At 50.7% G+C, this 11,802-nt stretch overlaps 1 protein-coding gene across 1 annotated transcript in view; it reads right to left on the bottom strand.

Annotated features, from left to right (window-relative positions):
• Nucleotides 1-6,873: 6,873 nt before the first annotated feature.
• Nucleotides 6,874-11,802, bottom strand: part of MAML1 (mastermind-like 1 (Drosophila)) — a 13,760-nt gene continuing 8,831 nt past the window's right edge. The window contains exon 4 of the mRNA XM_011955961.1: nt 6,874-10,246. Coding sequence (XP_011811351.1) covers nt 9,264-10,246 — 983 coding nt within the window. The 3' untranslated portion in view covers nt 6,874-9,263. The remainder of the gene's footprint in view (nt 10,247-11,802) is intronic.

The raw sequence follows: 11,802 nt of genomic DNA, 5'->3' as shown, positions 1-11,802 counted from the left end.
GCCAGGATGGTCTCGATCTCCTGACCTCGTGATCCGCCCGTCTCGGCCTCCCAAAGTGCTGGGATTACAGGCTTGAGCCACCGCACCCGGCCTGGTCTGGAATTTCAAGTGATTCTCCCACCTCAGCCTCCCAACGTGTTGAGATTACACACGTAAGCCGCTGCACCTAAATTCTAACTTTCTGTAATAGATTTGTGTATATTTTATGGTAGTAAATGATAAAATAGACTAGTACCTACATATATTTTATGCGTCCATGACATACCTAGCTTTTTCTTAATTTGTTCAATATCTCTAAGGCAACATGGTTCAGTTGTGAGTTTTTTCAAATTGTCACAAATTTCAAAAAAAATTTCCAATATATTTACTGAAAAAACCCCACGTGTAAGTGGCCCCAGGCAGTTGAGACCTGTGTTGTTCAGGGGTCAGTTGCATTCCCCCTTTCCCATACCTGCTTTGCTGGGCATTCAGTCCCTTCCTGCAGAGCTGCCACGGTTGCCCGAGTTGCTGTTCTCTTCCTTGTGGGCCATGGCTTCCTGGGAAGCTTCAGAGAGCTGAGCTGGCAGCATATGGGCACAGCTTCCTGGGGGCTCTGACAAGAGTGCTGAGTCCTAGGTCATAGCAGAGCCCCATATGGCCATGCCCTCAAATCCCAGGTACACTCCCGCTCCCCGCCACCAGCTCATCCTCTTTTTTCTCTGGCAGGCCCAGCACCCTCCTACTGACCTTCTTGGTCTGGGGGCCAGGAGGGGAGGTGAGCACAGATCCTAAGGAGAGGTGGCAGAGGCTATGTGCATGACCTTCAAACAAGAGCAAAGCACCGGCCCTTAACAGGGAGGAGCGGGCTTAGAGGTTTCGGTGGGGGGTGGGGGGTGCAGGGTTGGGGTATCCAGGTTTTCTAGAGTTCTAGAGTATTGATCCAGATGTCCCCATCCCAGTGTAAGTGTCCCACATTCCTAACTAGGACAATGACCTTGGTATGGCAGACTTGGTAAGGTTGGAAGTTCTACCTTCTTGGAGCTCTGATGCCTTAATAACAACCCCGTGCCTGATCCCTTCAGCTTTGTCCACCCTCCTGCCTGGCTGCCAAGGAAGCCTCTAATGGATCTCACATTGTGCCTTTTCTAGTGATTAATCATGGTCAGCTTTTCATTATCTTTCTCCGAGGCATCACCTATCACCCCAGCAAAATCTCTCTCCAGGTCAGGCACTCCTCCACTTAAACTTCCCAAAGGCCCAGGGTACTCTATTCCCTTCCCCAGTGTCCTGCCCGGTGTCACCATGGCGAACGTTTCACAGTTCCCCTTTACAGTTATCCCACTTGCCACTGGTGATGGGGTCATCGTGGCCAGCAGTGAGCCAGCTTACAGTTGGCTTCCTGGGACCACTCCCCGCACCAACTCTCTCGAGCCAGGTGCCCCAAAGGCAGATTTCAAAGGGCATCAGCACCACTCATAAGGGAGCAGGGGCTGCTGGACTGGGCAAGTGAGAGGTGGAACTGAGATGCGGATGCGGCAGAGGCCTCAGCTGACAGCACTGGTGCAGTGGAGCCAGGATGGCTCTTTGGAGATGTCCCAAATTGAGGCAAGGGGGTTGGGGTCTCCATACTCCCATATTGACAAGTCCCCAGACATGGGCTGACCCTGGAAGGTGTAACTTTGGGCAGCTCCCTTCCACTGAACACAATTCCCAGAAACAGTCAGCTGTGAGCTGGCAGCAGCTCCTAACAATGAGTGTCCAACACTCCTGGAAATGAGTCTCAGTCCTGAAAGGTATCTGGAGTGTATCACAGTCTCCATGACTGTCCACTCAGGCTGGTCCAGTCTCCCAGGTTTGGGACAGCCACAGAGAGGCTCCATACATGGTTAGCAGTGGCACACTCAGGCTTAGACTCGCCCTGTTCTTCTGCTGTAGTGTTCCTATAATGCCACAGGTTTACTAAGAAGTGGACCCAGGGGAGGGGAATCCAGGATCAGTTGGATAGAGTAGGTTAAATGCAAGGAATGAGAGACAGCTGCGAAGTTTAAGGAACGTGCCTGTTAATGCACAAGCAAGAATCAAAAAGAAGTCACAGATTTATCTTTTTATGTTTTAAGGGACAGGGTTGGCTGGGTGTGGTGGCTCACGCCTGTAATCCTAACACTTTGGGAGGCTGAGGCAGGAGGCTCTTGTGAGCCCAGGAGTTTGAGACCAGCCTGGGCAACATAGTAAAACCCTCTCCCTACAATTTTTTTTTTTTTTTTTTTTTGAGACGGAGTCTCACTCTGTCACCCAGGCTAAAGTGCAGTGGCATGATCTTGGCTCACTGCAAGCTCCGCCTCCTGGGTTCACACCATTCTCCTGCCTCAGCCTCCCCAGCAGCTGGGACTACAGGCGCCCGCCACCACACCCGGCTAATTTTTTTATATTTTTAGTAGACGGGGTTTCACCGTGTTAGCCAGGATGGTCTTGATCTCCTGACTTCATGATCCACCCACCTGGGCCTCCCAAAGTGCTGGGATTACAGGCGTGAGCCACTGCGCCCGGCCACAAAATTTTTTTTTTTTACTGGGGCAGGAGAATGGCATGAACCTGGGAGGCGGAGCTTGCAGTGAGCCGAGATCACACCACTGCACTCCAGCCTGGGTGACAGTGCGAGACTCTGTCTGGGAAAAAAAAAAAAAAAATTGAACTAGCTTGGCATGGTGGTATAGGACCTGTAGCCCCAGCTACTCGGGAGGCTGAGGTGGGAGGAATGCTTGAGCTCAGGAGGTGCAGGCTGCAGTGAGCTATGATCATACCACTGCATTCTAGCCTGAGCAATTCATAGTGAGACCATCTCAAAAAAAAACAAGACAGTCTTGCTATGTTGCCTAGGCTGGAGTGCAGTGGCTATTCACAGGTGAAATCATAGCTCACTGCAGCCCCAAACTCCTGGCCTCAAGCAATCATCTCTCTTTAGTCTCCTGTGTAGCTGAGGCTACAAGCAAATGCCACCATGCTCAGCAAGATTTAATTTTTTTCATTTTTCAGGCAGTGTTTCACTCTGTCACCCAGGCTGGAACGTAGTGGTACCATCATGCTCACTGTGGCCTCGCCCTCCCAGTCTCAAGCAAGCCTCCCACCTCAGCCTCCCTAGTAGCTGGGACTACAGGAGTGTGTCACCACGCTCGGCTGATTTTTTGTAGAGATGGGGTCTCACCATGTTGCCCAGGATGGTCTCAAACTACTGGACTCAAGCAATACTCCTGCCGTGGCCTTCCAAAGTGCTGGGATTATAGGCATGAGCCACCGCACCCTGCCAAATTTAAATGTTTTACTACTTGGGGACTAGGACCTCCTTAGGTCTCTAGCTCTAGATAGGTTGGATGACAGTATCTATAGCTCTTGAAGATTCTACATGTTGTTGGACTCTGTCTTGTGTTACATAAAATAACCTGTTATTACAAGTATAGAACCAGCCTAAAACTTTAAAATTCATCATGAGAAATGATATCAGTAGTAATAAATCCAAAAGTAGTCAGCATTTGTCTCTGCTATATAAAATGTAGTTAGATCTTAAAAGGATGCAAAATTCCAGATTTTCGTCCTCAGTCTTGAAAAGTTCTGCTTTCCAGGCACAAAGAAAAGTGGAGGCCGCCCCCTTGATCCCACATAGCAATCTAACACGGCCTGCTGCTTCTCACCACAGCCCACGTGGTCAGGGCTTGCTTAAGGTGGCCTGCAGTGTGGAAATCCTCAGAGTAAGTCTGTTCTGCAGCCCCAGCAGGCAGCTGCTGCATGTATGTGTTTCTGCAGCCAATGGCATCTAGTTCTTCCTAATGTACGCTACCCTTCCCAGAAGATTGACAGGGTGGTGGATCCTTGAATTCTGCCCTTGTGACGCCGGTTTCTGCTTTGGGTGGGAGTCTCAAGTTATCTTTCCTAACTTCCATGAAATGGTTTTCATGCACTAGCTAAACTGCAGCTCAGCTTATGCAACCATACAAAGAGGATATTATCCATGAAGTGTAAGTAAAGCCAATCTGCAGAGTGGCCAGGACATTAACTGCTTGAAGGCAAAAGGGGGAAGAAAAGTCCAGTAAAGAAAATTTGTCACTACTCACCATTTCTTGTGCTGGCCAGGGCAGTGCCTGGAACACTTAAGTTCAGCCACTAGCTTTGGACCAAGTTCACAGGTAGCTAACATCTTGCATCTTTCAACATCTTTAGAGCCACATTGCCAGCTCCAGGCATCAGCTGGCTGGCCTGCAGGGAGCATTATTGATAAAGCCACCAACCATGGTGTGCCATCCAACTCCAGGGGCAAACAAGAGACCCTGGAGCTTGTCCTTGACTTACCTTGGGCATCTTCTGAGGCTGGACTGGGGAGGTGGGCAGGCTTTGTCCAGGCTGGCAGAAGTTTCAGAAGAGCGCAGGCCTGCAATGCAGGCTTGCTGCAGCTCACAGGCACCTGGAGGATGGCAAGAGCCACCATCCTACTAAATGCAGTGGCATATTGCTTGCTTTTAAATTTGTGTTTTGTTTTTTTTTTGTTTTTGAAATAGAGTCAAGCTTTGTCGCCCAGGCTGGAATGCAGTGGCACGATCTTGGCTCACTGCATGCAATCTCTGCCTCTCAGGTTCAAGCCATTCTCCTGCCTCATTCTCCCAAGTAGCTGGGACTACAGGCACATGCCAACACACCCAGCTAATTTTTGTATTTTTAGTAGAGACGGGGTTTCACCATGTTGGTCAGGCTGGTCTCGAACTCTTGACCTCAGGTGATCTGTCTGCCTGGGCCTCCCAAAGTGCTGTGGTTACAAGCGTGAGCCACCACGCCTGGCCTGCTTTTAAATTTAACACATGTGCAGGCATCTGTTAACTTGCTCCTCAGCACTCCTCCCTCTTCCTGTTAACTGCACTTTTTTTTTGAGACAGGGTTTCTGCTGCCCAGGCTGCAGTGCAGTGGTATGATCTTGGCTCACTGAAGCCTCAACCTCCGGGGTTGAAGTGATCCTCCCACCTCAGCCTCCTGAGTAGCTGGGACCACAGGTGTGTGCTACCATGCCTTTTTTTTTCTTTTTTCAGAGACAGGGTCTCTTTATGTTGCCCAGGCTGGTCTCAGTGATCCTCCCACCCTGGCCTCCCAAAGTGCTGTGATTAGGCCTATGTTGTGTGTCACTTTCTTAACAGACCTGCGGTGCTACCATATCTACAGTAGTCTGTGGCCCACCCCAGCCTCTGCAGCCCCACTGCCCTCTATCTCGTTACCGGGCTTTAGCTTCTCCCTAACACTGACCTGACCTGTGTGAAAGCTCCTTCCCATGAGACGGTGAGCGCTGCGCTGCAGGAACCTTGCCTTCCTGTGCTGCCGCCGTTTCTGCCATATTCCCCGCCTCTAGGGCGATGCCTGGCCGCAGCAGCTTCTCCCTAAACATTTGCCGAGTCGAACTGTCCCTTACCGAGTCCTCCTCCATCACCCGCAAGCCTGGCCGGTGACCTGGAGAGACTCGGGATGGTGGCAAGCTGCAGAGATCTGGAACTGCCTGGGCCTTGCCACTACTGAGGCCTGGCCATCTGACGTCTCCTATGATTCTGAAAGTTACTGGGAACCTTACAAATGGGCTGTAGGGAAATAACTTAAAGGATTATATTAGCCAGATTTCTTTTCTACTGGCTTACAGGTTAAGAGCCCCAACAAAACCATTATTCCAAATGACTACGTCCAAAACCTTCATAAATATTTTAAACGGCTGCATCCTATCTCATGGAGTGGAAGCACCAGTTTGCTTAACCAATCCTCGAGGGCAACAGTTCAGCGCCTCGTAAATTTCTGCGACTGTAAACAGCAGTACTGAGACCAACACTGTGCTGTCCCTTTTTCTGTACCCAGAGTCATTTTCGAGGATGGCTTCTCAGAATTGCAACTGCCCAGGCAGACACAGCACGAACGTTTTAAGGAGCTTGATAACGTCTACAAAATTTCTTCCCACAAAAAATCATACAGCAGCCAGCCTCCCATACTGTAGCCAGCACCAGGCGCCGCTCAGCACTGGGCATCTCACAGGCAGAGCCACTCACTTCTGTTGTCATTTGCGTTTCTGGATCACCGCACATAACATGCATTCTTAGCCAAGAATTCACAGGGAGTCTCCAAAGTTCTCCTCCTTTACTGTGCCTTCTATGGCAAGGCCACGAACACTGTTTCCTGTGTGTCACAGATGTCTTTCCCCTTTGTATTAGCGTAATCTAGCTTTCCGAGTCTATCGTGGCATGTCTCCTCGCTGTGGTCCCCTGAAGGCCGTTCTTCTCTGCCCTTTGAGGAACTCCAGCTTCTCCCAGGCTGCCCTGCTCCCTGCTCCCAGCAAAGCAGAGCAGGGAGAGTTCTGAGGTGAGGGGCCTCATTCACCCTTTCGGTCCGGGCTGCATCATCTGGTCCCCTCTCACAGTGTGCCACAGTGCACCATGCTTACAATTAAAAAAGGTGAAAACCAAGCTCTATGCTGAAGAGAAACCAAACAGGGCATGCGGCAAACAGACTTCAGGGGCAAACCTAACGGTTCTACGTGAAGCACGAGAAGCACCCAGCAGCAGAGTCATCCGGTCCAGCTCCCTCCATCAGCTGCACGGACGCCCGTGAGTCCCAGGGCACAGGCTGCTTTCTCAGGGCGATGTGAGCTCTAATTTAGTATCTATCAGCAGATAACAGAAGCTCCTCTGAGGCTTCAGCCAAACCAACTCCCACCCAACAATGTGCAATAAGAAAGCAGCTGAATCTAAGACTCAATGAGCAGTTCTTTAAAAATAAAAATAATAATAAAAAAAACAAGAAAAGCAAGCAGCTAAATTACAAAAGAAAACCAATCCCCAAACTTCTGCCGCAGACCCCAGGTGACGTCAAATACAAAGGTTGTTTCCGTACTAACAAAATACTTTATTTTTATAATGATAAAACAAGGAAAGTAAAGATTTCTTTTTGGTGTATACCAGAGTTAAGGGCAGTAGAAGAATATGGGGATTAATAGGACTTCTATGCACTTTTGATGACAATAAAGTTAACAATGCCAATCGTTTGCCATGAAACTCATCGTAGCCCCCAAAACACACATATAAAGGACCATAGTTTTAAAATCTATAAAAGTAAAAAATATACAGTTGGAAGCTCTAGCGCTTATTCCATCTTTCATATAAAATTGTAAACATTTATTTACACAAAGCAAATGTGTATAACAAAAGTCTGAGCACCCTTTTCTTCTGAGTCGTGGCTCCTGGAAGACGGGGCTGTGCACAGAAGCAAAGTCATCTCCTCCCCTGACTCCCGAAAACCAGATTCATAAATAAAGCCATGGGCAGCTCCCTGGGGGGACCCCAAGAATCACATTTTATTGCTATGACACTGCAGCAAGTGAGGAGCCCACTGTGTCGCCGGCCCCAGGACTAAGGCAGAGTGCAGGGCCAGTAAGCCCTGGGGACAGGGGTGGGAGACGGGGCAGCAGCCAGATGGGGTCAAGAGAGGAACAAGGATCCACAACCAGCCTTCAGCCGATTTTTGGGAGAAAAGCAGCTGAGGTCACCCTCTTCCCCTTCAGATTGGGGAACTCGCTCAGAGGGTGGAATTTTCACTGGCTTTATGATTCACCCCTTCTTTGAGAGCTAAACTGAGTACATGGAAAAGGTAGGGAAGGTGTTTTAAGGAGAAATGGCCGACATACCACCTGGGGTGGCAAATGGCTATTAGAAAAAAGATCTGAGGGTCCAAGTACCCCCAGTGAGAAAGGCACTGCTGGTGCAAAATAACTACCAATGTGTGTACAACCTCTCGTTCCCTCACCGCGACTCAGGCTGGTTGCATGAATATTTTCCTTGGCTCAATTCTTCACATAGGATACTCCTGAATGATCCATTTGGAGACACCAGGGAAATAAAAACGGGGTTGCAGTTTCTCCATAGAACACTCTGTATCTAAGCCACTTTTCAGCATTCTCTTTTCTCGCCACCATTCTGTGTAAAAGGGTCTCACCCTGTGCTTACCACTTTCGTTACGGGGAAGTGCTCTCTCCATCTTCGTTTTCCAAAAACAGCTCACATGTCATATTCTATTTTGTGAACCCTCAGCTTAGTCAAGTCCACTTGAATCTTTAGAAAGGATGTCTTAGTGTTATAAAGCAATCTCTTTAAAAAGTGCAAGTCATCTGACATGGGAGTGGCAGAAGTTGTCAAACAAAGTGGAATTGCTTCCTCTGGGCCGGCCTGCGGCCTCCTTCCCCAAAACCTTTATGCTAGGGTTCCCTTAGGAATTCTAAGACTCTTGCTTTCCCCCTCCAATGGAGTAAATAATTGTTTTCCATTTGGGCTGCAGAGAGGAAGGAGAGGCAGACAGAAAGGCCACGGGTAAAGGAAAGATATCTGTGCACAATTGCACAGTGACCACGCTCCCACCATGGGCAACATACACGTTCAGAGAAACTGCAGAAGGTGGGGGAGACATAGTACTCCAGGACACAGGACTCCCACATCTCTACCTTCCATATGTAGCCTGGGTCCTGCTGCCAGGACGTGGGAGGAAGGGATTCCAGGGGGCCTTGGGAGGGAGGAGGAGCTGCTAGGAAGACCCTAGCTGTGTCACCCGACCTGCTATGCCATGCCTCCTGTCCCTTTTTGGCATACACAGTCAACAGCCTGCACTTAGGGAAATAATTTTCCAGTGGCCTCCTTCTCCCCTGAAAGCTGACAAAGAGCAGAAACAAAAAAGGCTCTTAATCAAAAGGAAACCCTAGGTTTCCAATGCCACTTAATTGATTTAAACCATCACCTATCCTAATCTGTTTAAAAACCTTTTGTAAAAAAATTTAAAAATCTTTTCTATGCTACAAATTGCAAATAATTCTGCTATATAAAGTTTCAACAAAAACTTGTCCCTAACACTGGGGTAAGTGGAGAAATCTTGGATAAAATCACCATGATGGCACAGATTTTTATAAGCCTGATATTGTGGGGTTTCACTGTTGTTACTGTTGGTTTTTTGGTCATTTGGATAGAAAACCACCTTTAGAACCCTATCCTGCTGTCCCAACACCAGGAACTGATGCCAGCAGAGGGGCTGGGGCCAGCCCGATGGACCGCAACTGCTGGCCTGAGGGGCGCAGCCACGGACTGCCCAGGGCCAGGCCTCACCTGGAGCTTGGGCTCTACTGCCCAGCTCCCCCGGCCATGGGCTTTTGGTCCAAAGTAGCTGCTCTTTCTTTGAATCTGAGAAGAAAAATATAGGATGAATGAACACTAAAAACACTACAAATCCTTCCATTACTGAGACCCTAACAGGTCGTCCAAATCACTCATCCACTCCTCTGACGTCCTGGTCTTCAGCAGGGAATCGATTAGGTCGGTGTGTCCAGCCACACTAGAGAGGCCACTGCCACCTGGCTGCCCGCTGTAGGCAAAAGGCAGCTCCTGGCCCGCAGTCCGCACAGGGTAGGCCTGGGTACAGTGCAGCCCTGCCCGACCGCCCATCTGGGAGGCAGGGCTCTGGTTGAAGGCCCCCAGCTCAGGCCCTGCTGGACTCAGGCCAGGCAAGCCCTGCTGAGGGGCCGTTGGGGGTGGTGCTGGGGCAGGGGCGCTGGTCCTCTGCTGTGCACTCACTGGGGGCAGCAAGGACCCCACTGCAGCTGCTGAGCTCATGGGAGCCATGGGCCTGTTGGGCACTGCCTGGGAGAACTGCGGGCTAGACATTTTCAGGTGGGCCTGCTGCTGCATGTGGAAACTGGAGGCTGCAGTGAAGGGACTCACGTTGCTGCTCCCCGGGGTCTGGCCACTCAGGGTCGGCATTCCCTGATGCTGCCAGGAGGAATTCTGGCCTCCCATGGCTGGTGACGCCCTTGGGACCGGCGGCTTTGTTAAACCAGGGTTCAGGGTCCCCTTATTGTGCTGCTGGGAGAGGCCAGAGCTTCCCAGCGAGTTCTGCCCATAGGCAGCTGAGACGGAGGTGTTCTGGCCCACGCTGGTCTGCCGTGGAATGTGGGCATGTCCATTGGTGGCCTGTGGCGGGGGCTGGGCAACTATCTGGGTTATGCCAGAAGCCATGCCATAGAGGCTGCTCTGAGGCATGTTTTGGGAGCCAGGGAACTGAGCCACACCCCGATCCTGTTGGCCTGAGTTTGCAGGGAGAGAGGAAACTGAAGCATGTCCAGGGCCCATTTGCATCAGATTCCCAGCCTGAGGGAACACTCGAGGACAGCTGGAGTTGGATGGACCCAAGGTGTTCATGCCGGGCACGGCAGCAGAGGACCCTACAAGACAGAGAAGAGTCTGGCAGTCAGGAGTGGACCACCACTGGGCCCCACTGAGACCGGAGCCGCAGCACCAGAAGTCTCATGTTCACGGCACACTGGGAAGAGGGCCCTGGGGACAACGGGGCAGAAAGCCTCCCACAGGTGGAATGGAGGACTGGTCTCTGAAACAATGATGGGGTTCAGAAAGGCACAGAGGAAGGGCAAAGCCCCAGGGGAGAGAAAACCAGTGACCTGCTTCATTTAACTTTCAAGCACCCACCAAATTTCTGCTCTGTGGGGACCCTGTGGTGGGCACTGGGGACTCTGAGGTGGACCCAACGCAAGATCCGCCTCTGGGAGGCAAAGTTAGCACATGGCATGATGGGGTGTGATGGGGCACACCTGGCCAGCAGGCTGCAGGGTGCAGGCCAGAAGCCCTAGCATCTGGGAAGCCTTGGGGAAGGCTTCAGAGAGATGGTGATGAATCCACTGGGTTTACAATCACATAAGTTTAGCAATTTAACAGTTTGGGGAAAAAGAGCATTCCAGGCAAGTGTGTGCAAATGCAGAGTCAGAAAAAAGCATCTGGGTGGGAAACTTTCAGAGGCTGGCCGTGGCCAGGGTATGGAGATAGTGGCCAGCTGATTACAGATAAAACGGAAGAGCTAGTTCTGGCCAGATAAGGAAGAGCTGTGGATGGCGTGTGAAGAACGGGGTTGTGGCTGGGCGCGGTGGCTCATGCCTGTAATCCCAGTACTTTGGGAAGCCGAGGCAGGAGAATCACGAGGTCAGGAGATCAAGACCATCCTGCCCCAAACATGGTGAAACCCTGCCTCTACTAAAAATACAAAAATTAGCTGGGTGTGGTGGCGCATGCCCCCAGCTACTCGGGAGGCTGAGGCAGGAGAACTGCTTGAACCCGGGAGGCGGAGGCTGCAACGAGCCGAGATCACGCCTCTGCACTCCAGCCTGGGCGAAAGAGCAAGACTCTGTCTCCAAAAAAACAGACAAAAAAAGAACGGCGTTGTAAAGCCCAAGAGTGGCTGGACTGAGAGTGCGGCTGAGACCATGCTGGGAAGAGGCTGTTCAGTCATGGAGATGAGGGAGGGCAGACTATGTGGGAATGGGGGGTGGAGGCGCAGGACTGTGTGACAACATCTCACCAGACAATATACCATCTCATGTCACACGATTTATACTATGAAATGACAAGATGGCCAAGGGAGGGAGGAGTCACAGGAAATTACCAGATCTTCACTGAGTACCCACTCTGTGGCAGGTGCTATGCTGGAGAGACAGCAGAGGATGGAACAGAAAGCACCCCTGTGCTCAGGGAACTGCTGTCTAGGCCTCCTGGCTTAAGCAATGGACACATGGCAACACCATTAACTGAAATAGGTTTTGTGGGTAGGAGAGTCATTGTTCAGGGATTGGCCGTAACTCAGTGCTTTTTCCTTCTTCCTCTCTACTAGCAACTATATAATAAAAATTGGGGCCGGGCACAGCAGCTCACGCCTATAATCCCAACACTGTGGGAGGCTGAGGCCAGCGGATCATGAGGTCAGGTGTGCAAG

The sequence above is a fragment of the Colobus angolensis genome, unplaced genomic scaffold (assembly GCF_000951035.1).
Source record: "Colobus angolensis palliatus isolate OR3802 unplaced genomic scaffold, Cang.pa_1.0 Scaffold404, whole genome shotgun sequence".
Lineage (NCBI taxonomy): Eukaryota > Metazoa > Chordata > Mammalia > Primates > Cercopithecidae > Colobus > Colobus angolensis.
This window is presented reverse-complemented; position numbering and strand designations above follow the sequence as displayed.